The sequence below is a fragment of the Chelonia mydas genome, chromosome 10, assembly GCF_015237465.2.
Source record: "Chelonia mydas isolate rCheMyd1 chromosome 10, rCheMyd1.pri.v2, whole genome shotgun sequence".
Lineage (NCBI taxonomy): Eukaryota > Metazoa > Chordata > Testudines > Cheloniidae > Chelonia > Chelonia mydas.
This window is the reverse complement of record NC_051250.2, coordinates 37,425,986-37,453,758: the sequence shown is the minus strand read 5'-3', so window position 1 is coordinate 37,453,758 and position 27,773 is coordinate 37,425,986. Positions and strand designations below refer to the sequence as shown.

The window sequence follows — 27,773 nt, the reverse complement described above, 5'->3', positions numbered from 1 at the left end:
AGAGTGACTTCCTTCCCTCCCAGCCATCCCTCATCATCCTTGAGAAAGAGAGTGAGCTACTGGTAAAAAGCTGATCTTCGGATGGGGTAGTGGAAGTTTACATGTCTCTCCTTCTTTACCGAAAAGTGTTCATGCCAGAATATATCAACTGTATGGCCTGGAGATAATTATTTTAAATATAAATCTTCATGAAGCGAGTAAGATTTTAAATGGGTCTTCTGTAACTCATCGCAAGACTGAGAGAAAACATCCAGCTTACAATGAAGGTCCATCTAGTGGAGAGCAGTATATTTGACAGCTGACCTTGCTCCCCTTTCCATCTTCCTATGAGACTCATCGCATCACTTCTGCAAACAGGAGCCTCCTGATTCAAACAGCCAATGGTCTTTCTTTGTAACAGTGTCTCTAGCTGCCAGATTCCCTCTCTTCACACCTTTGAGTATCGACAGTTGAGTCCAGGAGTTCGTTTGTTTTTTCTTTCACTGTTCTCATTAGCATTTTGTTAATCATTCTGACTCTGGCTTTCCTCCCTTTTTCCCTCCCAGCACTGGGGATTTCAAGGTTCAGCTTGCATAACAGGTAATAGCAGGCATTTCCTTCTCCTGTGTCGGGATATCCTGGCGCCCTTCAGTCTCTCTCTGACTGTATTTAAAACAGACTCCAGCACAAGGGGGGAAAAAAGCCCAGTCTAAAATTAGCAGCCTTGATAGAAGAAAGGCACACGGCTGTCCACTGTACTGTTTGTCAATGAAACAACAAATCTAAACAGAGCCAGAATGCATTTCCTGTCTGTGGAAAACAGGCTGAGCTTCGGAAAGGAGGGGAGAGAGGCAGAGAAAGGCAGACCTCACGCCAAAAGGAAGAAAGAACTGGACAAAAGGCATCCAAAGGTAAAAGCAGTGTGCTGTGCTGCTGATCTCACAAGAAGAGGCTGTGTGTAGATCTTGCTCTGCTAAGGCTGCAGTTTTGGATCCTGGCAGTGTTGCACCAGTGCATGGGGTCCCACTGGACTAAGAAACTGAGTGTATTACAGCTTAAACTAATATGTCTCTTTGTGTATCATACGGTCCCTTCTCCTTATTGGGCCTTTGATTCCCAGTAGGCTTGAAGAGGTGTCTCAGCAGTCCTTCACCAGTGGTACTGCAAAGACAGCTGAATTATTGCTGTGAGAACCATCATTTTGAATTTTCTGGGCTAGTCTCTCACCTTACTTACAACAATGTAAACACTCTCCTTACAATGTGTATTTTTTCATGGTCTGTGTGTATATAAATCTCCTCACTGTATTTTCCACTTTATGCATCCAATGAAGTGAGCTGTAGCTCACGAAAGCTTATGCTCAAATAAATTGGTTAGTCTCTAAGGTGCCACAAGTACTCCTTTTCTTTTTGCGAATACAGACTAACACGGCTGTTACTCTGAAATGTAAACCAAGAATCACTGCAGGGGCTCAGTGCATTTACACTGGTTTAGAACTACTACTGTAGATTTAAACTGAAGTAAAGACTCAGGCTCTGGCCTTCACATGCATTAATACTACATCAGCATGTTTTTTTCCATTTTAGTTATACATTTTGGACGCAATCCTGCAAGCCCTGTGTATGGAACTCCTGTTCAATGACTGTTCTTTTTATGGATGTCTTGACTGACTTGTGTAGTAAAGGAAAGGATTAATGTAAAATGTTTATGATTTGATGACAGTGGTTTCACTGTGGAGAAGAGATTAAACCATTTCCCCCTTTCCCCACTGGATTCTGTATACAGTTATTATCCATGAGAATTACTGTGGGAATTTCATTTATAACTGTCAGTGTTGCCAGAGTGCTTCATTCTGCAGTTTGTAGTTTTATTTACTAGTTATTCCCACTCATTGCAATCTGGCAGATCTCCCTGGACTAAAATTCAGTCAAGTAAAGGCATATAATCACACTGCAGTATGACTGCAGAAATTCATTCTGTTCTGTCTTTACCCTTATCTATAGTCCCTCTGGTATTTTTAGTCCTATTAAATCTTGAGGTTTGGCTTCCACTGTGTTTCCTTGTGTTTTGCCTTCTTTACTAATGAGGGCTACACAGTGGCTTGTTTTCTTGGTTGACTGAGGATTTATTTAGATCTATTCAAGAAATAATCTCCTGTTTGTGTTCTGTAGAATCTCGTAAATCAATGGTCTAATATGAAGAGAGAGCTATTAAGGGATGGCAAACATCTTTACTACTGAAGAGACCTACTTTGGAATTCAAACCCTATTGCTTTTCTGTTTATTCTGAAGAATTTGTAAAGCAGAATACTCTGCCTGTCCTGATCTAGATAGAATTTACCAGGTCCATCTCCATGTGCAAAAAGAGGTACTTACTGGCAAGCTGGAACACGGCAGCTATGGCTTCCTCCCACCACTGGATATCCTGTGAAATAATAGGCAGTTCTACTAGGCCCAAGACGAAAATGAGCTGACCAGCAGTCAAGGCGACGGTAGCGATTAGGTTACAGGCCCTCATCATGTCAAACTGCACTGTGGAGGACACACAAAGACTGAGTAAGAGCATCATCTTAAAATAAAATCTTAGGGTTTAAAAAGCAATACCCCACCGAGAAGCTATGGCAGAGTTGCCAGCCCCTGAAAGAATGCTTCAGAAGCTGCATGTCTGCTAATTTTATCTCAATTTATAACAAACTCTTACTCTGATCTACATTCATGATTAGGCTATCTAAGAACAGGTTGCCTTTCAGTTACACAGAAATCTGCCTTGTTTTCAGGGATAGCCTTCCAAAAAAGAATAAACATTTATCCTTCTGGTTGCTTTCTCCATAATTATACGCACAAACTCTTTGGGGCAGGGACCATCTTTTTGTTCTGTGTTTGTACAACACCTACCCACAATGTCTGTAATACAAATAATAATAACTCCCAAAGCAAGCCTGCTGCTTTGAACTCATTGTCTTTCTCCCAGTTAATAATGTTGCATTTGAGACCAGCTGATGAGCTAAAGCCTGCATCTCCCTTGTTTAAGGGTGAGCTACAGGTAGGGTATTATGGGAGGGATACTCAACTACTAAAATTTGCTCCCTGTCCCGGTCTGTCAGAGCCCAGATTTGTTAATTTACCAGGCACGTTGCAAAACTCCTCTTTTTCTGGATGTTTGAGCAGGGAGTCAGTTGAGGGTAAAAGGGCAGTTATTTGTGGGGTCGTTGCAGTTTTCTTGTAATACAGTGTATGTTGTGTCCAGTCATTGATATTTGTATGCCGTTAGATCTATAGTTGTACTGTGCAGTATTGTAATATTTACATATTACAACATACAGCACAAATATAGAATTAATCATGGCAATAAATATTTGGAAGCCAGGATAGGTACTTAATAGAAATGAACACATTTCCTAGCTGGTCACTGAATAGACTGTATTCATTGCAAAGTTTACTACTTTTAGTCAGGTTGATGGTGTTTTTCTTCTTCTTTTCCTGTTAGCATGATGGATGTCCTGTTTTCATCTTTTTCCTTCCTTTCTAGCTAATGGTGGGCTTCATAAATGTTATTGTACCAACACAACATCCCTTGCCTAATATGCCACTGCTACTCTGAAGTAGGAAGGGCTTGCCATGTAAATGGCCGTACTTTTTAAAGAAAAATGTTTACACTGGCAATAAATGCAAATCTTCACCAGAATTGTCAAAGGTGACATAGTTGATTATGGGTGGACAGTGTGGGTGCACGAAATACTAGGATCTGAGATTTCCTATGTGATGAAAATGTTATGGAATGGTTAATTCTCAGCTATTGTTACACTCTGTTACATTCTTCCAGGCTTTTTTGGTAACAAGATTCCATGATTTTATAGTGGCTTGTTCCCAGGTCTCACCATTTATTTATTGGGTTCTGAGAAGTATATGCGATGTGTGGTGCCAACACTCTACATTACTATGGAATGAAACTAGGAAATTTGTTGAGAACGAACAATACTTAGTGGAGTCCATTCAAACATGAACCTCTGTGAAAGGCATAAGTTGGGTTTAAAAAAACAGGTGCATACCAAAATCTATTAAGAAATATAGTGAAACCCTTAAATGAATGCCCAAGAAGGGAATAAACCTGTCAAAAGACATAAAGGTAGTCTGCACAGTGAAAAAGTGAGTTTGTGCCTCTTTGTTTATTAATACCCTATAAAGAAGACGTGAAAAAGTTTAACCCACAAAGGGGGTGATTTTTTGGATTGTGTAAGGTTTTTTTTTCTTCCAGTTTGTTTTTATTAGAAAGGTAGATCTTGTCCACAGGTGCCAGCTTCCTCCTTGCCCCGGGGGTGCTCAACCCCCACTCTGCCCCACCCCAGGTTCCACCCCCACTCCACCCCTTCCCCCAAACTCCTACCCCACTCTGCCTCTTCCCGCCTCCCCCTCTGCCCCTCCCCGCCTCTTCCCCACTGTGACGTTGCACTCCATATGTTTTATGGAAATATGCTTATAAGTGTGAATATGATGTAACTGAAATATGCTTTATGCAAAAGGTCTCTTGTAAGGTATCATTACAAAGCTTATAATCTACTGAGTATGTTCATCCTATTTTGTATGAATGTATCATTCTTGTATCTGAAGCTAGAAATGTGAAATATAACTCTGAGGTCCTATTGTAATTATGCAAAGTGTGGGCCATTAATGGTGGTTTGGAAGCTTGATGGCTCCCATTGACTAGGACATTGGTTGTAAATGGTCTGTTTACTTGCAAACCTTCATGGGTGTGTGCGGGCCAGCCCTGGAAGAATGAAGGCTGGGGTCTCACAGGACATGTGACCATGTTACCTGGTAATGAAATCCATCTTAAATCTGGTACTTTTCCATTTAGAAGGAGGGGTGGGGACTCAGATACACACAAGATTTCTGCCTTGTGCCAAAGATATAAAAGGGGGTGGAACAGAACAAAGGTGCTGTCAGTCAAGAGAAATCCCCTAGTTACCACCTGAGCTGGAACTAACAAGGACTGTACCAGAGGAAAGGATTGGGCCCAGAATAGGAAGGAGTCTAGTCTGTGAAAGAAGCTTATTGGAATATCTCTGAGGGTGAAATTTTACCTGTAAACAGTTTCTTAATGTATTAGACTTAGACTTTCATGTGTTGTTTTATTTTGCTTGGTAACTTACTTTGTTCTGCCTGTTATTACTTGAAACCACTTTAAATCCTAATTTTTATACTTAATAAAATCACTTTTGTTTATTAATTAACCCAGAGTAAATGATTAATACCTGGGGGAGCAAACAGCTGTGCATATCTCTCTATCAGTGTTATAGAGGGCGGACAATTTATGAGTTTACCCTGTATAAGCTTTATACAGAGTAAAACAAATTTATGTGGGGTTTGGATCCCATTGAGAACTGGGTATCTGGGTGCTGGAGATAGGAGACCTGCTGAGCAGTTTTTCTTTAAAGTCTGCAGCTGTGGGGGCATGGACCAGACCTGGGTCTGTGTTGCAGCAGGCTAGCGAGTCTGGCTCAACAAGGCAGGGTTCTGGGGTCCCAAGCTGGCAGGGAAGACAGGCTCAGAGGTAATTCCAGTACGTAAGGTGACAGTCCCAAGGGGGTCTCTTTGACTGAACCCATCACACCCACCTCTTCCCGCCCAGTTTCGCCCCTTCCCCTGAGTGCGCCCAGTCCCCACTCCTCCCCCTCCCCCCAGAGCCTCCTGCATGCTGCAGAACAGCTGATCGCTGTGGGCGGGAGGCACTGGGATGGCGAGGGAGGAGTTGATCACCAGGGCTGCTGGCAGGCGGGAGGTGCTGTGGGGGAGGTGGAGGAGCTGGCTGCTGGTGGGTGCAAAGCGCCCACTAATTTTTTTCCATGGGTACTCCAGCCCTGGAGCACCACCGTAGTCAGCGTGATCTTGTCTACCTTGTTTTTCCTGGAAGAATCCATGGATAATTGGAGAACTAATAGCACAAGTACTAAGGAAGTGAAAACCAAGCGATTGAGAAGGAAAGGGGATTTTAGTCAGAATATTTAAAATTTTGTTTTTGTTTAATTATTTGATTAATATCTATTTAACCCAAATACCTTTCAGCACCCTGCAACTTCAGTCATAGTCTGGGAAAGCTCCCAACCTGTTCCCTGATCCTCCAAGAAGACTTCCAGCAAAATAAGGAAGACAAGACTTAATATTTTTGGTATTTGTAAGATAAATAAAAAATAAGCTTTTTTAAAAAAGAATAAAGCCATTTAGATCTTCTTTTGAGTTATAAAAATGCATGAACCCAGTTTTTCCCATGTAGGTCACCTTTAACTCCCTGCACAGTAAGTAATATACAATTGATTGCTGACATGTTAGTGTTAGATGTTAAGAGCCATACACTGCCAGCCTTACTCAGGCTGGAGAACCTTACGTCTTGGAGTACCATTGAAATCAGCCAGTTCAGTAGGATATTAGCAGAATATGGCCCGAAACACATATAGGTTTGGTTTTCCTGATTAATCCATTTCTGAAAGCAGAGGAACCTTCCGTCATTCAAAAGTAAGGACCAGTCATAGAGTAAATTTTATGGTAAGACTTGGTGCTAATTTTGAAAGTGCAGTTCCTTAGTAGTGGGAGCACTAAGCAGTCTCCCCACAGTGAACATGAAGTGTCATGAAGTGCTTTGGGACACACTAAAACCATCATCAGGCACCTGCTGGGCTTTATAAACATCAGTAAAACTTGATGAACGTTCAAAGTATCATACCTATATCATAAGTGTAGACTATGGCTTTCTGAGAAATAGTCTTTTATAATATTATAAAGGCCTTTAGCTTGTCTGGTGAGTTTGTAATTACTGAATCTGGAAACAGCCAATTCACAACCATTATTATTACAGTCCTTTTTTCTTGTTTAACTATAGCACTGAACCCAGAGGGTATTTAGTTCACACATAATAAATTCTGCTGGCTTGTCCTTGGAATGTGTACTAACCATGGTCTGAGAAATACCAGATTGCTATATTTTATAAACTCCGATTGCTCATCCCTGGTGTTTGTAATGCCCATGAGTAAGGCTACAATTTAGTCACGGGTATTTTTTGTAAAAGTCATAGAATCATAGAATCATAGAATATCAGGGTTGGAAGGGACCTCAGGAGGTCATCTAGTCCAACCCCCTGCTCAAAGCAGGACCAATCCCCAACTAAATCATCCCAGCCAGGGCCCTGTCAAGCCTGAATTTAAAAACATCCAAGGAAGGAGATTCCCTCACCTCCCTAGGTAATGCATTCCAGTGTTTCACCACCCTCCTAGTGAAAAAGTTTTTCCTAATATCCAACCTAAACCTCCCCCACTGCAACTTGAGACCATTACTCCTTGTTCTGTCATCAGCTACCACTGAGAACAGTCTAGATCCATCCTCTTTGGAACCCCCTTTCAGGTAGTTGAAAGCAGCTATCAAATCCCCCCTCATTCTTCTCTTCCACAGACTAAACAATCCCAGTTCCCTCAGCCTCTCCTCATAAGTCATGTGTTCCAGACCCCTAATCATTTTTGTTGCCCTCCGCTGGACGTTTTCCAATTTTTCCACATCCTTCTTGTAGTGTGGGGCCCAAAACTGGACACTACTCCAGATGAGGCCTCACCAATGTCGAATAGAGGGGAATGATCACGTCCCTCGGTCTGCTGGCAATGCCCCTACATATACATCCCAAAATGCTATTGGCCTTCTTGGCAACAAGGGCACACTGTTGACTTATATCCAGCTTCTCGTCCACTGTAACCCGTAGGTCCTTTTCTGCAGAACTGCTGCCTAGCCATTTGGTCCCTAGTCTGTAGCGGTGCATGGGATTCTTCCGTCCTAAGTGCAGGACTCTGCACTTGTCCTTGTTGAACCTCATCAGATTTCTTTTGGCTCAATCCTCTAATTTGTCTAGGGCCCTCTGTATCCTATCCCTACCCCCCAGCGTATCTACCTCTCCTCCCAGTTTAGTGTCATCTGCAAACTTGCTGAAGGTGCAATCCACACCATCCTCCAGATCATTTATGAAGATATTGAACAAAACCGGCCCGAGGACCGACCCTTGGGGCACTCTACTTGATACCGGCTGCCAACTAGACATGGAGCCATTGATCACTACCCGTTGATCCCGACAATCTAGCCAATTTTCTATCCACCTTATAGTCCATTCATCCAGCCCATACTTCTTTAACTTGCTGGCAAGAATGCTGTGGGAGACCGTGTCAAAAGCTTTGCTAAATTCAAGGATCAACACGTCCACCGCTTTCCCCTCATCCACAGAGCCAGTTATCTCGTCATAGAAGGCAATTAGATTAGTCAGGCATGACTTGCCTTGATGAATCCATGCTGACTGTTCCTGATCACTTTCCTCTCCTCTAAGTGCTTCAGAATTGATTCCTTGAGGACCTGCTCCATGATTTTCATTACGACAAAGTCACAGGCAATAAACAAAAATTCATGACCCGTGACCTGTCCATGACTTATACTATAAATACCCCTGATTAAATCTTGGGGTGGGGGTGCTGCTGGCGGGGGTGCCCTGGGGGGGCTGCTGCTGTGGGGGGGCCAGGGGCACCAGCTGCCAAGGGCAGCTCAGGAGTGGCTGCTCCAGCCATCCCAGGACCGCTGCCGGGGGCTGTCCACCCGCCACTGTTCTGGCTGCTCAGGCAGTCCTTGGGGCCAGCCGTACCTGCCGCTGCTCGGGCAGTCCGGGGGCCAGCTGCACAGAGCTGCCTGAGCAGCGGCTGGTGTGACTGGCCCCAGGGTTGCTCCAGCAGCGGCTGGTATGACTGGCCCCAGGGCCACTCCAGTAGTGGCTGGTGTGGCTGTCCGTGGGGCCACCTGAGCAGCTGGCTGCGGAGCTAGCTGCTTGCGCAGCCCTGGGGTCAGGCACACTGGTTGCTGTAGAGGTCACAGAGGTCACAGAAAATCACCAACCTCCATGACAAACACAGAGCCCTACCTATGAGGATCGAAACACCACAACTTTGTCGTAATGAACTCTGTCATTCATGACTTCTCTTTATGACTTATAAAATTATGAGCCTAGTAACAGCAAATATATGTCTATTGTAAGTTCTTTTGGCTTCACCACATAAATGATTATAGACATAGCCAATTTGCAACCGTGACTAACTCCCTCAGCTTCCTGCAGCATATGTAGTAACTGTGAGCCCAGGAATAATTGGTTCATGATTATTATATGCTCTTGACAGCTGGGAGTTTGTAGTAGCCTTGAACACAAAAATAGCTGGTTTGCAGAGCTCTTGTTTTCTTCACACAGTTTATAATAACTCTGAGCTTAGGAATGCCAATTCAGCCAATATAATAAGGTTTACAAAGAAGTATACAAATGTAACCAATGATATGTATATTAAAAGGAAGGTCAAATGTGGTTCAGGATGGAACCCCAGTAGGATGATGAAGGGACAGCACAGAATAAAAGAGGAAATAAATGTCATGATTTCATGAAATCTGCCAACGCAATGATTTTAAATCTATGCTGTGACAACAGTTCAGTACCTTTCCATACTTCATATTATGATACTGTTGCTTGTGCCCCTTAATAGTTCCATTGTATGATGTAGCCTGATTTTTAGGATTCTTCTAGAACTGTAATGATTCCCTCTTCACTAATGACTAAAGCAAAAATAGCAGCCAACCGCCTTTATAAACTCTGTTGCTTCTCTGTGGAGTTTGTAATAGCTTTCTGTGTAGAAATACCACTCTTCAAATTGTTGTCTTCTCCTCCGGTGAATGGTCATTATAACCTTCATTTGGCTTGATTCTGCCCAGGGTTGTTGTTCTTATGTAACCCCAGACTCAGACTCTTGGACTGTACGAGACAGTCAGTACACCCCAAAAAGTGGGGAACGTCACAGAAGAAGTCTGACTAGGCTACCATGGAATTCCCCTCACAGCCTCAATTAGTAGATTTTAAAGATGCCTTCCCCCATCAGTAACACTGAGGGAGGGCAAGCCATAACGCTTCTTTTCTGTGTGTACTATCTGTCAACCAAGAAATAATTATTAGTTCACATCTTTCATTAAGCTTGGCTTCTATGCTTAACATTTGTAACAACTGTGAAGCTTGAAATGTTCAGTTCATGATCTTTATAAACTTTCTGCTTCTCCTTTAAATTTTATAATAGCTGTAACTCAGTGATAATTCATTTCCATTGTAAACTCTGACAACTTCTGCATGGAGGATTTTATAATAACCATGAGTTTAGAACTCATTGCTTTGACTATTACAAACTCTTCTCTCTTTTCTGATGTGTTTGCCATAGCTGTGATCCTACAAATAGCCTCTTTGTGACCCCTATACACTATCAGTTTTTCAGGAGGATATGTATAAGTCAGGATTCCTGAAACATGAGGTTCGCAGGACTTTAATGTTCTCACAATTACTGGTGGCATTTGTGATAACTATTAACTTCTGAAATCTATTGTCTGAGATTGTCGGGATGACAAAAGTATTTTGGGCATCCCATTTCTTTTGTTCTGAACTCATTGCTGTTATGGCCCTGCCATTGATGTTAACTGTTTGAAGAAATTTCCAATGGCTTAGGGGAGCACTAAGAGCCAATGATATCTGGAGTTCTAATCAAACACTAGACTGAAAACTAAATAGAAATTGGACTGGGCATCATATAAGGAGTTCATCACTCTGCTACCAAGATTGCATTGTTATAGCGTTCTGCATCCTGCTACCATGTGAATTGTGATTTGACGGCAGAGTCCTGAGAACCTTCCTGTTCCTCCCCTCTCCTACATCCTCTAAGATCCCATTTAACAGCCACTGTCTACTTGGCCGATTAGGATTAAACAGGACTCAATCGTGATAAGCATTGAATGGCTCCAAAATCAGCGTGAGGGGGGACGCTGCTCAGCAATGCAAAGTGCTCCCACTCATTTCTCTGAATTTACTATCAGAGAGGAATGGAATTAATACAAAATCCAACTTGAGTCTCCTATAGGCCAGACCAGAATAAGCCAATAGGATGGTCAATGCTGCTTTGTTTCAATTGAAAGGGTCAGTTCAGTCTGTGTTTAGCACCCAAACTCCAAGGATAAAACCAACTCAAATTCCTCATCGCCTCCCTCATTTCCTTAACCAGATACATCCATCTGGATTAGAAATGTTGATTTGATTTTGCTATTCTTGAGCAGCAGTTTTGTTTGATTATGTCACATGACATCCCCCAAGATATTTGTGCTCTGCAAATGTAGGTTAGTCATATTAGACAGCAATTTTGCAGTGTTCTGAAATAATGAGGCAAAATGATCTGATTTAAAAATCAGATTGTGCTGATTATTTTTTGTGTGGGTTTTTTTTTTTTCTGTTCTCTACATTGACTTATCAAGGTCAGAATAGTAATTTTAATGCTCAGATTCCAAGCTTTAAAATGCGGCCTTATCAAAATTAAAAATATGTGAGGAGAAGATTAAACAACTACAGATCTTTTTAAAATAGTTTGTTTAAAGCCTGCCTCTAAAGACACGTCCCACCTATGCACTTTTGCTGAAAGAATATTTAGCAAAAGCCTCAGCCCAGCTTTTGTAATTTACTAAAGTATCGATTGTGTGAAAAAGCTAACAAAGTACAAACTCCAGTAACTGACTCGTTAAAACTCCTCCATGTCCCTGTCCTCGTTGGATATGTGGGCATACATCACTGAGTCTTGAGAAATCCGCTTCTGAGCTTGGATGTTATATGTGCAGTAATAGGCTTTTATTAGAGAGTATCCTACTATTACTGTAGCTAAACTGGAGTTGGTCATTCTAATCTTAAATCCCCTATTTTCTTTTGAAACTGAAATGTATCCTGTTTGGTATCTGTTTAAAGATAACTTTAATTTTTTGGTGAATGTAATTTGAACCAAATCAAGTTCAGTCAGTTTTGAGTTCTGTGAACCTGACCATAATACATATGTTTTTACTTTTAAAAGATTTTTGTTTAGATTAATCTGTTTTAGGTGGCAAAAAAACAGCAGCTTTCAATGAAGAATTCAGTGATTGCTGAATTTGGGGTAAGAGGAATTTTGAAAATGGTCCTGAATGTTTGAAAATCAGTGAGCTTACCCTTGTACTGTTCTGTTTTTTTTCTTTTTTTTTAACTTATTTAAGCAACCTATTGAATATATACATTGAGGTACCTGATGATTCTCAGAAATGCTAAGTGATTCCAGCGAATTTTGCATTGGGGAGTAGCATAAAGAGTGCTCCCACTCTTTCAGAAACATTAAATATCCTCAAGAATTACTATAGGCAGAGCTGGGAGTGGTGCCTATAGTTATGGTGGCCCAGTACTTCCCGTTATAAGACCCTGTTTTTGATTGTTATAACTTTGCTCAACTTTAATCTTTCAGGCTGAAAATTTCCATGCTGGATGTCTGCATCAGGCTGATTTATTTATTTATTTGAGTTTTAGCTACAGTGGTTCACCTGTTTCCAAGAACAAGATTAGAAAAAATACGTTATTTGCCCATGTTAAAAAAAAAACTTTAAAACATTTTATTGAGAATCTCTAGAACGTCTATGCGTTGGGGAGAGGACTTGGATTTTGCTGGGGGGTTACCAAGATGCCTGGGATATGCATTTTGCCATTCCCATGAAAATTCACCCAAATTTCACCCAATTTATAAACCTCTGAAAAAATCTTAGTTCACATATGCTCAGTAGAGACTTTGTAAAGTTCGGAAGCCTAATTCCCTGAAGCATGCACCATCCCCTCACAGCTCCTGTGTGCTGGAGGAGAGCAGCTGCACTGCAGTGTAGAGCTATAAGGCATGTTGCAGGTGTGTGTGAGAGTGACACAGGCGTTGCAGGAGCAAGAGGGTAGGGGTAAAGGAGACAGGAGTGGGCAAGGAGAGTATTAGGAGCAGAGGAGGAGGAACCCAGGGGCCGGATTGGAGCAGAGGGAGGAAGGAGTCGGGTAGAGTGGGAAGTTGGATGGGATCAGAGGGCAGGTGCAGGAACCGGGGTGGATTAGATAAGAGCAGAGGGGGACAGAGACATGTTAGGGGCATAAGACTGGCTACACTGGGTCAGACCAATGGTCCAGCTAGCTCAGTATCCTGTCTTCCAACAGTGGCCAATGCCAGTTGCTTCAGAGGGAATGAACAGAACATGTAATCATCAAGTGATCCATCTCCTGTCGCCCATTCCCAGCTTCAGGCAAACAGAGGCTCGGGACACTTCAGAGCATGGTTTTGCATCCTTGCCCACCGTGGCTAATAGCCTGAGTTTGAACATCCACATTACAATTTTTATAGCTCCGTGAGCCTGAGTCATCTGACTTGGGCCAGCTGCAACTGTGCCTCAGGTCTTTTATTCTAATGTAGATGTACACTAAGTGTCCATGTAGACAAGGCCTAACTGTGATTGCTTATTTTCTGGGTGCCCCGCGTGAAATCCCTGGGGCCTGATTTGCAGAAATGCTGGGTATTCACAACTTTAACTGGAGTAAATTGGAGCTGTGCATGGAACATATGAAGTCCTATAAAAATGTTAGATACTCTTACGACTCATACCCTAGGTGTTCCAAGTTGAACAACCAAACTTAGTGGACATTTTTTGCAATTTTGGGCTTAATCTCTCTGTCTTGGTTCCCTACCTGTAAAATGGAGACAGTAATATCACCTGATCTCATAGAGGTGTTGTGAAGACATATTAATTAATGTTTGTGAAGAGCTATGGTGATATGATGAGACCCCTATACGAAACACTCATGAGGAAATTAATTTTTTATTCAGTGCAGCATTTGTATGGTGTGTATTAAATAAGGGGCCACACACTTAATCTGAAGGATAAAAAAATTCTGAATAACTGCCTATTCACTGAATGAAAAAGGGATCCTGTGGGGGAAAAAACAGTGTGTGATCATGTAATTAAAGACTTTATCATAATGCATAATCACAAGTGGGCCAAATTACAGTTGCATGGACAACCTTAATTCTGACAATTCCTAATTTTTGAGTGCTTGACTTTGCAACTTTAATGTTCGTTGAACATAGATTTTTAGATAAAATTATTTATATTATAGTAGCATCTAGTGACCCTAAACAAGAGCAGGGCCCCATTATGCAGGGCACTGTACAAACACATAGTGAGAGATGGTCCCTGCCCCAAATTGTTTACAGCCTAAATAGACAAGACAGGCAAAGGGTAAGAAACAGAAACACAAAGAGGTGAAGTGACTTATGCAAGTTCCAGCAAGTCATTGGCAGAGCCAGAATTGGACCTGTGACTCTATCCGTTAGACCCCCTAACTCCCAGTCCATTGTTCTAGCCATTAGATCCTATGATATCTGGGGGGGTTTCAGTGTTAACAGACACTTGGCTTCCTTTTCCAGCACATTAACTCTCCTTAGTTTTTCTGCTTATTAAGTGGTCAGTGGTTTCTGATATTTTGAAGCTAATTGTGAAACACAAAAACAGATATTGGCTGTGTAAAAGTGCATCCTGGGATAACTAAATAATTGGAGTCACAGAAAGATACAGCAAAAGAGTCAGTAGTTGAAGCTTTGAAAGAGCTGTACTGTACTGGTCTGAACATTAATGAATTCTTCTTGTTTTTAAATCCCAAGTAGGACTAGTTCTGGTTAGTACGTGGATAGAAGACTTCCACATGAAAAGAAGTATGTAAAACCTTTGCATCTTTTGTGCACCAGAATGTTGCTTACATGTCTACTACTCAAAAGAAAAAATCAGATTCTTTTTTAGATAGATAGACAGCCCTACTGCTTTCAGATTCAGTTTCTTGCTGGAATGGGTTAACTTTTATTTTTATTATTTTGTCTCTTGGATAGCTCTGTGTCGTGCAGTAAAATAGATGTTCATGCAGTAAAAAAATTCTCCAACATCTTTTTCTTCTGTTGTATTTTTAATTTTAAAGAAAGAGAAAACAAGGCAACTCAATGCAACTACATTAATGCAATGTTAAGATAAAGAGTTAGGGTGAAATCCTGGCCCTATTAAAGTCAATTGGCATTTTACCACTGACTTCAATGGGATCACAATTTCACACTTTATGTATTTAATTTGGTAGGTTTACAACATTCCTACCAGGGAAGCAGTATGAGCAAGACAGGCTGGCAGTCATTTTTGGAATGGAGGGATGGGTAAACTGATGAGTTTCCACATAGAGAAATGTGTATGGTTTGATGCCAGGAATTGAACTCTGAGAATGTTCCTTTATACAATGAGCATGTTTTAACTGTATACTTAAGGTTATTGTATATCTTCTGCTAATGCCAAGGTTATGGCATAATGCGTAAACATATATTGATTGGGGTAGTTTTGTATGTTTTAAGCATTCATAGGATGCTCTGCATTTTTTTTAATCCACTTGGGGTGGAATTTTCTAAGGCTTCTAAATCACTTAATCTCTTTTAGAAGTCCACCCTTAAACTGAGAATTTAAATCCACAAAAGTCAGAAAAATCTATTTTTAATATGTCAATGGCAATGTTAAGTTGGCTCCATAGCACTCATGTGAATACATATACTACTTTAGTTATCCTGAGTAAACAGTATGAATATTGACTTTTATATTTTCAACTTTAGCAAATCCTTACTCACATGAGTCGTACTGACTTCAGTGGCAGAACTTGCATGCTTAAGGACTACTTGCATGTGTAAGGGTTTGCAAGACTGGCTCCCTGATATTGCATTAACAATTTCCCTTATTTAGATATTGACTGTATCTCAGAAGCTAAATCTGGGCCTTGATGCTCCATGTTGTCAACCATATGAACTCATGATGTCTAAGTACAATATCTCAGTCAGTCTTCAGACAGCTTATAAATCTGAAGCTCCTGACTTCTTTTAATTGTATGGTACATACTGACTTCACAAAGTACTGTGATCCTCCTTTCTCAGTCTGTATGCACCCAGTACAATGGTAGGCAGAGCAAGTACTGGATGTCTAAAATAGTCTTCAGCTGCTAGTCTATGCCTGGCAACTGTCGAAACAGAAACATCAGAGACATTCCTAATGGACACTGACGTTGTCTGAATTGTTGTCTCTGTAAACAGATTTCAGTTTTATTCCCACACTGAGCTGTGCCCTGACATCATCCCCATATTTCATAGTGAAAATGTGCTTGTGTAAATCATACATTGAGGCTGGACAGGTGTTTATATTTAGCGCTTGTGAATGTCATGATATTGTACCATTTCCCATCATTGGATATACTTGCTCGTAAGAACTACAATAAAAAAGAGCTCTCTTGATATGTGCATCTGTATTTGAAATAAAGCTTCCCATTGCTGGGGTTTTCTTTGTCTTCTGGAGCCCTGAGGAATGAAACAGGGTATACCCTTCTCTACACCCCTCTCTATCCTTGAAGCTCCATAATGTTGCTAACATTCTTTGGACAGGAAGCGACTGAATCTGATTTACCTTTCTGAGTAAGTCAGATCTATCCATCCAGTTATTTTATGGCCATCATCACTGCAGTATCCAGCTGTCCTGCCCATCATTAAATGGCCACAATGATAACTGTTGAACAAGCAAGGCACTCACTGCTCCATCCAACCTGTGGCTGAGCACATCATGTTACAGGGCTTATCCCTTCACCCTCCCATTCCCTGGTCCTTCTCGCATGAACAGAGGGCAGCAATACTCGAAGTCCGAAGGTGCAAACAATTCAATGTTTATTGGGTTGAACTTCCAGCAAGCAATGATTCCAATTTCCTTCCTCAGTGTCCCCCTTCCCAGCTCTGACACCACAGAGCCTTGTCTGTGTCCCTGTTCCCATTCCCTGTTCCTGTTCCCACTCCCCGCCCCCCAGCAAAACATGATTCCAATTGCCCTCCTTAGCAAAACATGATTCCAGTTCCCCCCCGCTTACTTCCTGATTGATTGCAGACTATATATTAAAACTTGAGTTCTGCTTAGCTATACCTTAACCAATAATTTTACTGAAATTTAACTAACCAGTCCTAACATATTGTAACATGATTATCTAACCAATTATATCCCACCACCTTAATTGGTTTACTCCCAACAACATTAATTATATAGCAGACAGAAATAATCACAGAACCAGACAGAGATTATACAGACAAACAATAGGGAAGTGGGGACTACAGTGATAGAACAACAAAGAAATGAGGATTTCACACCCCAGCTATTGATAAGTGAGTTCTTGTCAGACAGGATGCTATCAAACTAAGTTTTCTTTAAATCTTCTAGGCTCTTCCCTTCCTCTGGAGGTGATAGATTGGATCACCTTTTTAACAGCCCAAAACTGCCTTATTTCAGTGTGACTGGTGAGGGCGTGACTGTTCGCTTCCCAGCTTATGGCTGCTCCCACTGCTTAGCCAAAGGCCTTATCTTAAGAACAGGGCCTCAGACTGTCACAGTGAGAGAAGGCCCTTACACAGGCAGTCTGATTTTGATTCTTATGTTGTACCTCTATAACTAGCTAAGTGATAAGAATACACCTAAATTCTTAAAGTATAGGCCTTTGCAGACAGGCCTGAATATCTATATCCTAACATTCCGCCCGCCCCCTTTCTTTTTTTTTTTTCTTGGGTGGTGGTGGGGATCCTCCTGCTCAGGTATCCCTGGAAAAGCATAGGACATATGGTGACAAATTTCCTGATAGGGCCAGGCATCAATGTGGAAGGTGTCGATATTCCATTTGTCCCACTGCCCCTTGCCCTCCACCTTCTCTCATATGGGCATACCATACCTATTCCAATGTGTTCCAGACTTCTCATTATAGTGGGCCCGAGAAGGTTCGGTCCAGGTTGTCTAGTATACTGGGGGTGGGGGCTAACTACATTACTTATAGGTTATCTCCATAGTGATCTGAACACAGGTCTGAGAGGAAGAATCTTTTGCAATCTAATCCCAGCTCTGACACTAAATCTCTCTGTGATCTTTGACAACTCATTTAACTTCTTTTTCTCACAGGAACATTGTGAAGATTAATTAATTGTTTGTAAAATGGTTTGAAGATGGGAAGTGCCATCTGAGTTCTCAGTAGTGATAGGATCAGTGTCATGGCAAAACCATTAAGTTTGAACTACTAATCCTAAGGCTTGTCTGTGTTAGGGATCTTTAGACTGGTGTTCCTACCTGTGCTTGTAACCTTGGCCATAAGCAAAGAGTTTAGTTAAGATCAAGGCAAAAAATATGGTCTCTTAGAAAACCACACTGCCCAGGTTTATCGTTGTGTTGCACCATTTCAGAATCTTTCCAATTCACAAAGATTTTATTTTCACTTAGTCTGCACTGACATTCCTGCTCATAACTCACTTTACCGTCTGTCTCTCAAAGAATCATAGAAAATTAGGGTTGGAAGAGACCTCAGGAGCAGTGTTCCTTCCAATTTTTCCCATCGATATGCGGAATGAATTTTGTTATGTGCACCAGTATGGAGATGATGTGTAACATATTGCTGCACATAACAAAATTCATGTGGTGGGAGTGGGGCAAAGGGGTTCGGAGTGCAGGAGGGGGCTCAGGGCTGGGTCAGAGGATTGGGCTGCAGGGGTATGCGGGCTCTGGGGTGGGGCTGGGAATGAGGGGCTCGGCCAGAGGGCTGGGGTGCAGGGGTGTGAAGGCTCCAGCTGGGGGTGTGGGCTCTGGGATGGGGCCGGGGATGAGGGGCTCAGGGCTGGGTGTGGGCTCTGGCTGAGGGTGCAGCCCCTCAGGTGGTGCCGGGGATGAGGAGTCTGGTTTGCAGGAGGCTGCTCTGGGGCTATGGCGGGGAGAGAGGACTCCCCCCAGTGCTCTCCCCCCGCAGCAACACCTGGGCTGGGGGGAGAAGCCTCTCTCCCCACCATGGGAATTCTGGAGTTGGGGCTGCAGGATAGGAGCCCCTCCCCTGGCCCCAGCAGACCCGGTCTGGGCCACGCCGCCCCGTCCACGCCGGGGCCAGGCCAGGCTGGGCCTGATCCAGCTGTGGCGGAGCCCGGGCTACTCTGGCCATGCTGCCCTGGCTGCAGCAGGTCCGGGGTACAGGCTGAGTTGGGATCGGGGTAGGGGCCCCCCTCCCACGGCAGGTTGAGGGCTGAGCTAGGTGGGGGCCGGGGGAGAGGTGCCCCTCCCCTGGCCGCAGCAGGTCCCCGGACAGGTTCCCGAATCACCTGCGCAGTGCTAAATAGGCTGCTGTGCAGCCACACAGTCACGCAACTTACAGGGAACTTAGCTCAGGAAGTCATCTAGTCCAACCCCCTGCTCAAAGCAGGACTAATCCCAACTAAATCATCCCAGCCAGAGCTTTGTCAAGCCGGGCCTTAAAAACCTCTAAAGATGGAGATTCCAGCACCTCCCTCGGTATCCCATTCCAGTGCTTCACCACCTTCCTAGTGAAATAGTTTTTCCTAATATCCAACCTAGACCTCCGCTACTGCCACTTGAGACCATTGCTTCTTGTTCTGTCATCTGCCACCACTGAGAACAGCTGAGCTCCATTCTCTTTGGAACCCCCCTTCAGGTAGCTGCTTTCAAATCCCCCCTCACTCTTCTCTTCTGCAGACTAAATAAGCCCCCCAGCCCCCTAATCATTTTCATTGCCCTCCGCTGGACTCTCTCCAATTTGTTCACATCCTTTCTATAGTGGGGGGGCCCAAAACTGGACACAACATTCCAGATGTGACCTCAATAGTGCCGAATAGAGGGGAATAATCACTTCCCTCGATCTGCTGGCAATGCTCCTACTAATGCAGTTAGCATTCTTGGCAACAAGGGCACACTGTTGATTCATATCCAGTTCTCATCCACTGTAATCCCCAGGTCCTTTTCTGCAGAACTGCTGCTTAGCCAGTCAGTCCCCAGCCTGTAGCAGTGCATGGGATTCTTCTGACCTAAGTGCGGGACTCTGCACTTGTCCTTGTTGAACCTCCAATTTGTCTAGGTCAGTCTGGACCCTATCCCTACCCTCCAGCATATCTACCTCTCCCCCCACCTTAGTGTCATCCTCGAACTTACTGAGGGTGCAATCCATCCCATCATCCAGATCATTAATGAAGATGTTGAACAGAACCGGTCCCAGGACCGACCCCTGGGGCACTCCGCTTGATACCAGCTGCCAACTAGACATTGAGCCCGCTGAGCCCGATGATCTAGCCAGCTTTCTATACACCTTATGGTCCACTCATCCAATCAATACTTCTTTAACTTGCTGGCAAGAATACTGTGGAAGACCGTATCAAAAGCTTTGCTAAAGTCAAGGTATATCACATCCACTGCTTTCCCCATATCCACAGAGCCAGTTATCTCATCATAGAAGGCAATCAGGTTGATCAGGCATGACTTGCCCTTAGTGAATCCATCTTGACTGTTTCTGATCATTTTCCTCTCCTCCAAGTGCTTCAAAATGGATTCCTTGAGCACCTGCTCCATGATTTTTCCAGGGACTGAGGTGAGGCTGACTGGTCTGTAGTTCTCCGGATTCTTCTTCTTCCCTTTTTTAAAGATGGGCACTATATTTACTTTTTTCCAATTGTCCGGGACCTCTCCCGATCACCACGAGTTTTCAAAGATAATGGCCAATGGCTCTGCAATCACATAAGCCACTTCCGTCAGCACCCTCGGATGTGTTGCATCCGGCCCATGGACTTGTGCATGTCCAGCTTTTCTAAATAGTCCTTAACCTGTTCTTTCACTACTGAGGGCTGCTCACCTCCTCCACACACTATGCTGCCCAGTGCAGCAGTCTGGGAGCTGACCTTGTCTGTGAAGACCGAGGCAAAAAAGCATTGAGTACTTCAGCTTTTTCCACATCATCTGTCACAACATTACCTCCCCCATTCAGTAAGAGTCCCACACTTTCTCTGACCTTCTTCTTGTTGCTAACATGCCTGTAGAAACCCTTCTTGTTACCCTTCAAATCCCTTGCTAGCTATAACTCAGATTATGCTTTGGCCTTTCTGATTACACCCTGCATGCTTGAGCAATATTTTCATGCTCCTCTCTCATCATCTGTCCAAGTTTCCACTTCTTATAAGCTTCCTTTTTGTGTTTAAGCTCACTGAAGCTTTCTCTGTTAAGCCAAGCTGGTTGCCTGCCATATTTGCTATTCTTTCTGCACGTTGGGATGGTTTATTCCTAGGCCCTCAATAAGGCTTCTTTAAAATACAGCCAGCTCTCCTGGACTCCTTTCCCCCTCATATTAGCATCCCAGGGGATCCTGCCCATCAGTTCCCTGAGGGAGTCAAAGTCTGCTTTTCTGAAGTTCAGGGTCTGTATTCTGCTGCTCTCCTTTCTTCCTTTTGTCAGGATCCTGAACTCGACCATCTCATGGTCACTGCTGCCCAGGTTGCCACCCACTTCTACTTCCCCTACCAATTCTTCTCCGATTGTGAGCAGCAGGTCAAGAGGAGCACAGCCCCTAGTTGGTTCCTCCTGCACTTGCACCAGGAAGTTGTCCCCAACACTCTCCAAAAACTTCCTGGATTGTCTGTGCACTGCTGCATTGCTCTCCCAGCAGATGTCAGGGTGATTGAAGTCCCCCATGAGAACCAGGGCCTGTGATCTGGAAATTTCTGTTAGTTGTCCGAAGAAAGACTTGTCTACCTCATCCTCCTGGTCTGGTGGTCTACAGCAGACGCCCACCACGACATCACCCTTGTTGCTCTTGCCTCTAAACTTAACCCAAAGACTCTCACACACATTCACATACATTTTAATTCCAGCTGTGCAAAATGGAATATATTTTGAAAGTCTTGTAATGGCTCCTGGTTTTTGGAAGAATTTGCCATGCTCTTGTGTTGTGAATATACATATTACTGCATACTTTCCCCTGTTTGATTTGGACAACCTTGTAGTAGTTCAGTCACTTAGCTATTAGTTACATACTGCAGTATTGAAATGGAAGTTGTCAGTATATGTAAACACGCATTCTCAAAAGTTTTGCAAGGAAAATAACCCCAAATATGAAATAATAATGCATATATTAAAAATCAATTTAAATATGAGAGGCTGTAACCTTTTTTGTATTACTTAAACAGACCCATATGTTTTCTATTTGTCAGCATTCAAATGGCACTGAAATGCAGTTTAATTTGGATTATTATAATTTTGCTCATACATCCAAAGTATTAAACTTTAAACCACATCTTCACTTTTAAGGACTGAATTTACTCATTCAGAGGTTGATCAGTGTGTTTGTGTGTATGTGTTTGTGATTTATCTATAGTTAACAGATGAGAATATTATCATATCTTACTAGAACAATACATACATTGCTGTTAGAGCTGTACTCTATAGCAACATAAAAACAAATACAGAGCCTGTTGTGTAATGAATGCAGAACCAGGCCCATCGTGACTATGAGGTCCTCAGAAAAGCATCTTTGTCTTGAATGTATTCAGTAAGACTGTTGCTTACAAGATTTCTTATGAGGCAGTTTTTACCATTAGATTTGCATGACCTTCTTTAAAAACATCCCTTTATAGAGATTCAAAATGATCTTTTTATCTAAAACTTGCTCCCTGTGAGATAAAGAATTTATTCGTTAGTCTTATGGGACCTTATTTAAATTCAAACCATTGGGGATGCTTCTTTGCAAGTAAAATGAATGATTAGACTTATTCCTGCTATAATTTATGCACTTTTCTGAACTCTAGACATTCTTAGTCAAGATTTGCTTTAATAGGTGAGAAATTGGTGCTCACAAAATTCCTCAGTGGAACTGATGCTGATATGAAAGTTTTTTAGGGCCATCCATTTTCTGAATGGTGCAGAACAAGACATTCACATGCTAATTTGCATGTGATTTCAAAATGCCATGTGTGCCAAGAGCTTACACATGCTCTTGTGTGCAAAATGTCCACTTTTAAAAAAACTGTGTGTGCTCTTTTGGAGATGTAGCTTAGATTGTTAACCTGATGGAGTGCAATGATTCTAGTGGTGTAATTACAGATAGGCATATTACTTTTGTAACTAGTTCTATGACATCATTAAGGATCAGAATTTAAAAAGAAATCAGGTCTCGGGTTTTTTAACAGCTCAGGAGGTTTTCATTTGTGGGTGATGTCTGTACAGGCTCACACTTGGCACATGTGCTAAAAAAGTATGAATATTTTTTGAAAAAAAAAGCGTCTGTGCATAGGAAAGCATTGTTCTGCAAGACAAACAAAAGTCCTTCTTCATTTTCTTATTTTAATTCCCAAAAAGCATGGAAAAGGCCAACGCAACAGTCCACATTCTGGACTAGATTAACTCTATATGCATTTTAAAACATTAAAAAACTCATCTGAAATCTCCTGCATCTATTTTTCTTCTTTTAGTAATAACAGTACTTTGTACTTAATTACACCTTTCAAGGACCTTAAATCACTTCAAACATGAATCAAACATTAACAAAGCCTATAGACAATCCTGTGAGGTAGGGGATGTGATACCAATTTTACAGCTGTTCACACTTTTCATTTCTGTCACTGGAGGATGCAATTAAATTACTATTTAACTTGTCTTAAAAAATGAACAGACCCAAAGCACTCCTGTTCTGAATGTTTGTTTATCAGATTTTATTCCAGACCCAGTACTCACAAGTAAGTGAACTGCTGAAAACAGAAGCTTGCAGTGAAGTTCTGTCAGCAGCTTAGCTGTAGCAGTTGTAGCAGAGTTGAATGTTGCTGATTGAGCCCAATCCTACTTTCATATCTTAAGTGAGAGCAGGATCCAGCCCTTAATGTTGTAAATATGATTAATGAACTGCACTCTTGATTATTCAGATAATGCTGGTACTGTTCTGCAAGTTGGCTTGTAAATTCTGTTTTAGCCAAAACTTTTAAATAGCTCCCACCACAGTTTAACCCATATATATTCTATCCATCCCATGGGGAGTCTATGAATTTACAAAAATGTGGTATTTAGTGATTTGGATGTTCCCCTTGCAGAGTATTTACCGTCTGTTTTTCCACCAAGAACAATAAATATTTCCTTCACCACAACCCTTCTCCATTTTATATTTTTTAATCCACCCAGGATCTTACGATCTTTTTTTCTCTCCTCAGTAGAAAACAAGTAAGGATGAAAACCGGTATTACTCATTGTCTGTATCTGGAGACTCTGCCTATTTCTTTTTGAATTCTTATTAGTTAAATACTTTAAAAAAAAACAGTCCCCACCACCACTACCTGGTCAAGGTTTTGCTGTGTTTGGAAGGAAGGTTTGAGCTTGCAGCAGAGTGTTATAGTTGAATAGGTATGGCATGGGGAGAAGCACTAGAGAAGCTACTGGAGATGTGTCTCAAAGGTCTAGACTTGTGGTTCCCAGATGTATTATTTCTAGTGCACTTTTTGCCTGCCTTTTTTCCCAGTCTCATATAAGCTTGATAGTGAGATATATTATACTTATTCTAGAGCCCATCACTTTCTATTGACTTGTTTATAACTGGCCTCATTCTTGTTTATTTGGGGCCTGATCCTGAGAGGAGCTGAGAACCCCACAACTCCCTTTGACTTCAGCAGGTGCTCAGCACCTCTCAGTTTCAGTCCATTAGCCTGTAAGCTCCTCTGGGCAGGGACTTTGTCTGTACAGTGCCATGCACACCAGTGGTGCTATAGAAATCATAATCCAAAGTAAGCACAGAAGACAAAACATGGGACTTACGTTTGACAGTGCTACGAGATTCCTGGAACCCGGCTGACTCTGAACCCCAGCCCAGGGATTCACACTCTCGCTCCTCCCCTTGCCCATGTCTGGTGCCCGTGCCTGCACCTCCTCTCCCCTTCTCTGCCAGCCAGCACATCTTCCACAGCCCCACACTGCGCTTACGCCCATCCTCCAGGGTCTGGTATACCCAATTGGGAGTAAAGGCAGCTGCATTGTTAAGAATAAGTGAGACCAGGGCTACCAACACAGCTGTGGCTACCAGTTTCTGGACAGTCATATCTGACTGTTGACTGCTGCCAGTCTCTATTTGCAGAAGATCCAAGGTCCTGATGAGCTGCAGCACATTGAAGTAGGACTTGAAATAGGAGGCAGCTGCAGTAGGATGTTATGGGGGGCTAGAGAACATCACCGTTCATTCTCAAAGTCGACTCCTAAGGTGTTTCTGACCAAGCAGATAAGAACACAGTCAGGTAGGTAGAAGAATTCCATAAAATACAAGTGCAAAGAAGAGTTTGCAGGTCTCTGTCCTTCCAAGCTGTGCCTTATCCACCTTCCTGTACCTGGATGAGCAAAGCCAGTCTGGTGATGAACTGAAGAACAGGGAGGTCCATTCCTTCTGGGACAAGGCAAAGCCAGAGAGTATCCAGTCTTGAAGTGGGAAAACCTGGGTTGTTCCTGGGAAAACAGACTGAAATGCTTGCAGACACAATGCCTCAACTCTTCAGAATGCAGCTGCAAGAGGAGAAAGAGACTCACATAAGAGTCATGAAGTAGCACCTCTGAAAGCCTTTTCAGCCACAAAACTCAGAACATCCCACAAACAGAGAGAAACTTCATTCTAAATCCAAGCCAAATTTGAAGTGAAAGTCTTCATCCCAAAGGTGCTCTGGAAGTTTGGAGTATCCTGAGGAATCTGCTCCTCTCCGGTTTCTCTTACACTGTCAGAGCAGCGAGTGAAAGAGGGCTGGAGAGCAGAAACTCTGCTGTGAGGAAGTGGGTTTTTTTCCTCCCCCTCTGTCTCTCAACAGAGAGGAAATGGTTGTTTTTGTGGCTGTTTTTGGTGAGCCTCAGGGCGTAGCCGACTGCAACAAACAGAGCCACTGCCACCGCAGTCAAACGTTAACAGGATGTGTTTCCTGAAAGGAAAACATTATGGAGACTTCTAAAAACCTAGTCCCCCCTTCTTCTCTCACCTCCTTCCAGTGTCCCCCCTCCTTCTCCTTTTCTTTCCCTCACAGAAAGAATAATAACCAAACCAACCAGTCAGCCAGAGAAGCATGATGCTGTGGGACTGAAGGGATTTGGATCCGTTTGTGCATCTGAAGGGATCACAAGAAACAAATCAGTGAGCACCTCCCCAAACAAAAAACAAACCCATAAATTCAACCATAATGTCAACTCTGCAGAGGCAAATGCAGTGGAGCACTGAGGGCTTTCTTAATGTTTTATATTGAAAGCAAACTGTATCAGAATTCAGAGTAGCAGCCGTGTTAGTCTGTATTCGCAAAAAGAAAAGGCGTATTTGTGGCACCTTAGAGACTAACAAATTTATTTGAGCATAAGCTTTCGTGAGCTACAGCTCACTTCATCGGATGCATGTTGGGTTTGAGACCACTCAGCCCTTGACCTGTTGTGGAAGAGAGGGAGATCATGGACAGATAGGGTGTTCTGAGGTGGTTCTGGAATGGAAAAGTGGGGGATGTCGCAGTATGGAACAGGTTGAGAACCACTGCTCTAATGCATTCTGCCTGTGCAGGGCTGACACCCCAGTCCTGACTTGCTTTGCCCCCTTGTGGCTCTGCTGGGAAATCTGGGGAACCCCCTTCAGACTCTGTGGACGTTATTGCCATGTCTACGCTGCCACTTATGTCGGCAAAACTTATGTTGCTCAGGGGTCTGAAAAAACACACCCCTGAGTGACATAAATTTCTCCAGCATAAGTGGTAGTGTGCACAACTCTATGTCGGCAGGAAAGCTTCTCCTGCTGACATAGCTACTGCTGCTTATTGGGGGGTAATTTAATTATGTCGTCGGGAGAGAGCTCTCCCGTTGGCATAGAGCCGCTACAAGAGAGATCTTACAGCAGCGCAGCTGCATCGGTACAGCTGTGCTGTTGTAAGGCCTCTAGTGTAGACATAGCCTTAGTGTTGTGACAGTTTTCACATACAAATGTAGAACTAACTGCAGCATAGCAAGCTAAGTGTGCACACCAGCCTTGGGACTATGTGCGTATTGAGGAGAGTTATCTGAATTAAATGGATTAAAAACTGTTTGACAGATAGGTCTTAAAATGGAATTGCAAACAGAATCATCATTGAGTTGGGTATGTTTCTACTGGGATCCCACAGCAATAAGTTCTTTACCCTATGCTATTTAACATGTTTTATCAATAACCTGTGAAAAAACAGAAATCATTACTGAACAGATTGGCAGATAACTCAAAAATTGGTGCAGTGGTAAATAAGGAAGATACTAAGCAATCTGGATAACTTGATAAGTTGGGTGCAAGCAAACAATATGTGTTTCAATACCAGCCAAATGTAAAGTCTTACATCTTGGAACCAAGAATGCAGGCCATATTTGAGGCTGGGGAACTCAGTACTTGGAAGCAGTGATTCTGAAAAGACTGGGGGATATAATCTGCTGAATGTGAGCTTCCAGTTAAATGCTGTAGCTAAAAGGGCTATTGTAATCTTTGGATTTATAAACAGGAATGTCGAGTAGAAGTAGGGAGGTTGTTATTATTTCTGTATTTGGCACTGGTGTGACTGCTACTGAAATACCGTGTCTAGTTCTGGTGTCCACATTTCAAGAAGGATGTCAAAAAATTGGAGAGAATTCAGAAAATAGCCATAAGAATTATTAATTATTGAGAAACATGCCGTATAGTGAAAGATGTGAGGAAGAAGCTCAATCTATTTATGTTATCGAAGAGAAGGTTCACAGGTGTTTTGACCACTGTCTAGAAGTACCTACATGAAGAACAGAAATTTGATAATAGAGGGCTCTTCAGTCTAGCAGATAAAGGTATAACATGATCCAATGACAAGTAGTTGAAGCTAGATAAATTTAGGCTAGAAATAAGGTGCCAGTTTCTAACAGTAAGGGTAATTAACCACTGGAACAATTTACCAAAGGTTATGGTAGATTCTCCATCACTGGGAATTTTAAAACCAAAATTTGATGTTTTTCTAAAATGTATGCTCTAGTTCAAATGAATTAATTCAGGGAAGTCCTAGT

The 27,773-nt window shown here is 42.6% G+C and overlaps 2 protein-coding genes across 15 annotated transcripts in view; one reads left to right on the top strand and one right to left on the bottom strand.

Annotated features, from left to right (window-relative positions):
• The window catches only part of TMEM204 (transmembrane protein 204), a 112,847-nt gene extending 85,292 nt beyond the window's left edge, over positions 1-27,555 (bottom strand). The window contains exons 1-2 of one of the 4 annotated variants that reach the window (XM_043523736.1): positions 24,531-27,551; positions 2,355-2,510 (exon numbers count right to left, since the gene is read on the bottom strand). In XM_043523736.1, coding sequence (XP_043379671.1) covers positions 2,355-2,510; positions 24,531-24,810 — 436 coding nt within the window. In that variant the 5' untranslated portion in view covers positions 24,811-27,551. Of the gene's footprint in view, positions 1-2,354; positions 2,511-24,530 lie in introns of all 4 variants that reach the window. The other 3 variants (XM_027834813.3, XM_037911043.2, XM_037911044.2) reach the window with 3 other exon arrangements.
• The window catches only part of IFT140 (intraflagellar transport 140), a 248,909-nt gene that overhangs the window by 186,750 nt on the left and 34,386 nt on the right, over positions 1-27,773 (top strand). The gene's annotated exons all lie outside the window — the stretch shown is intronic.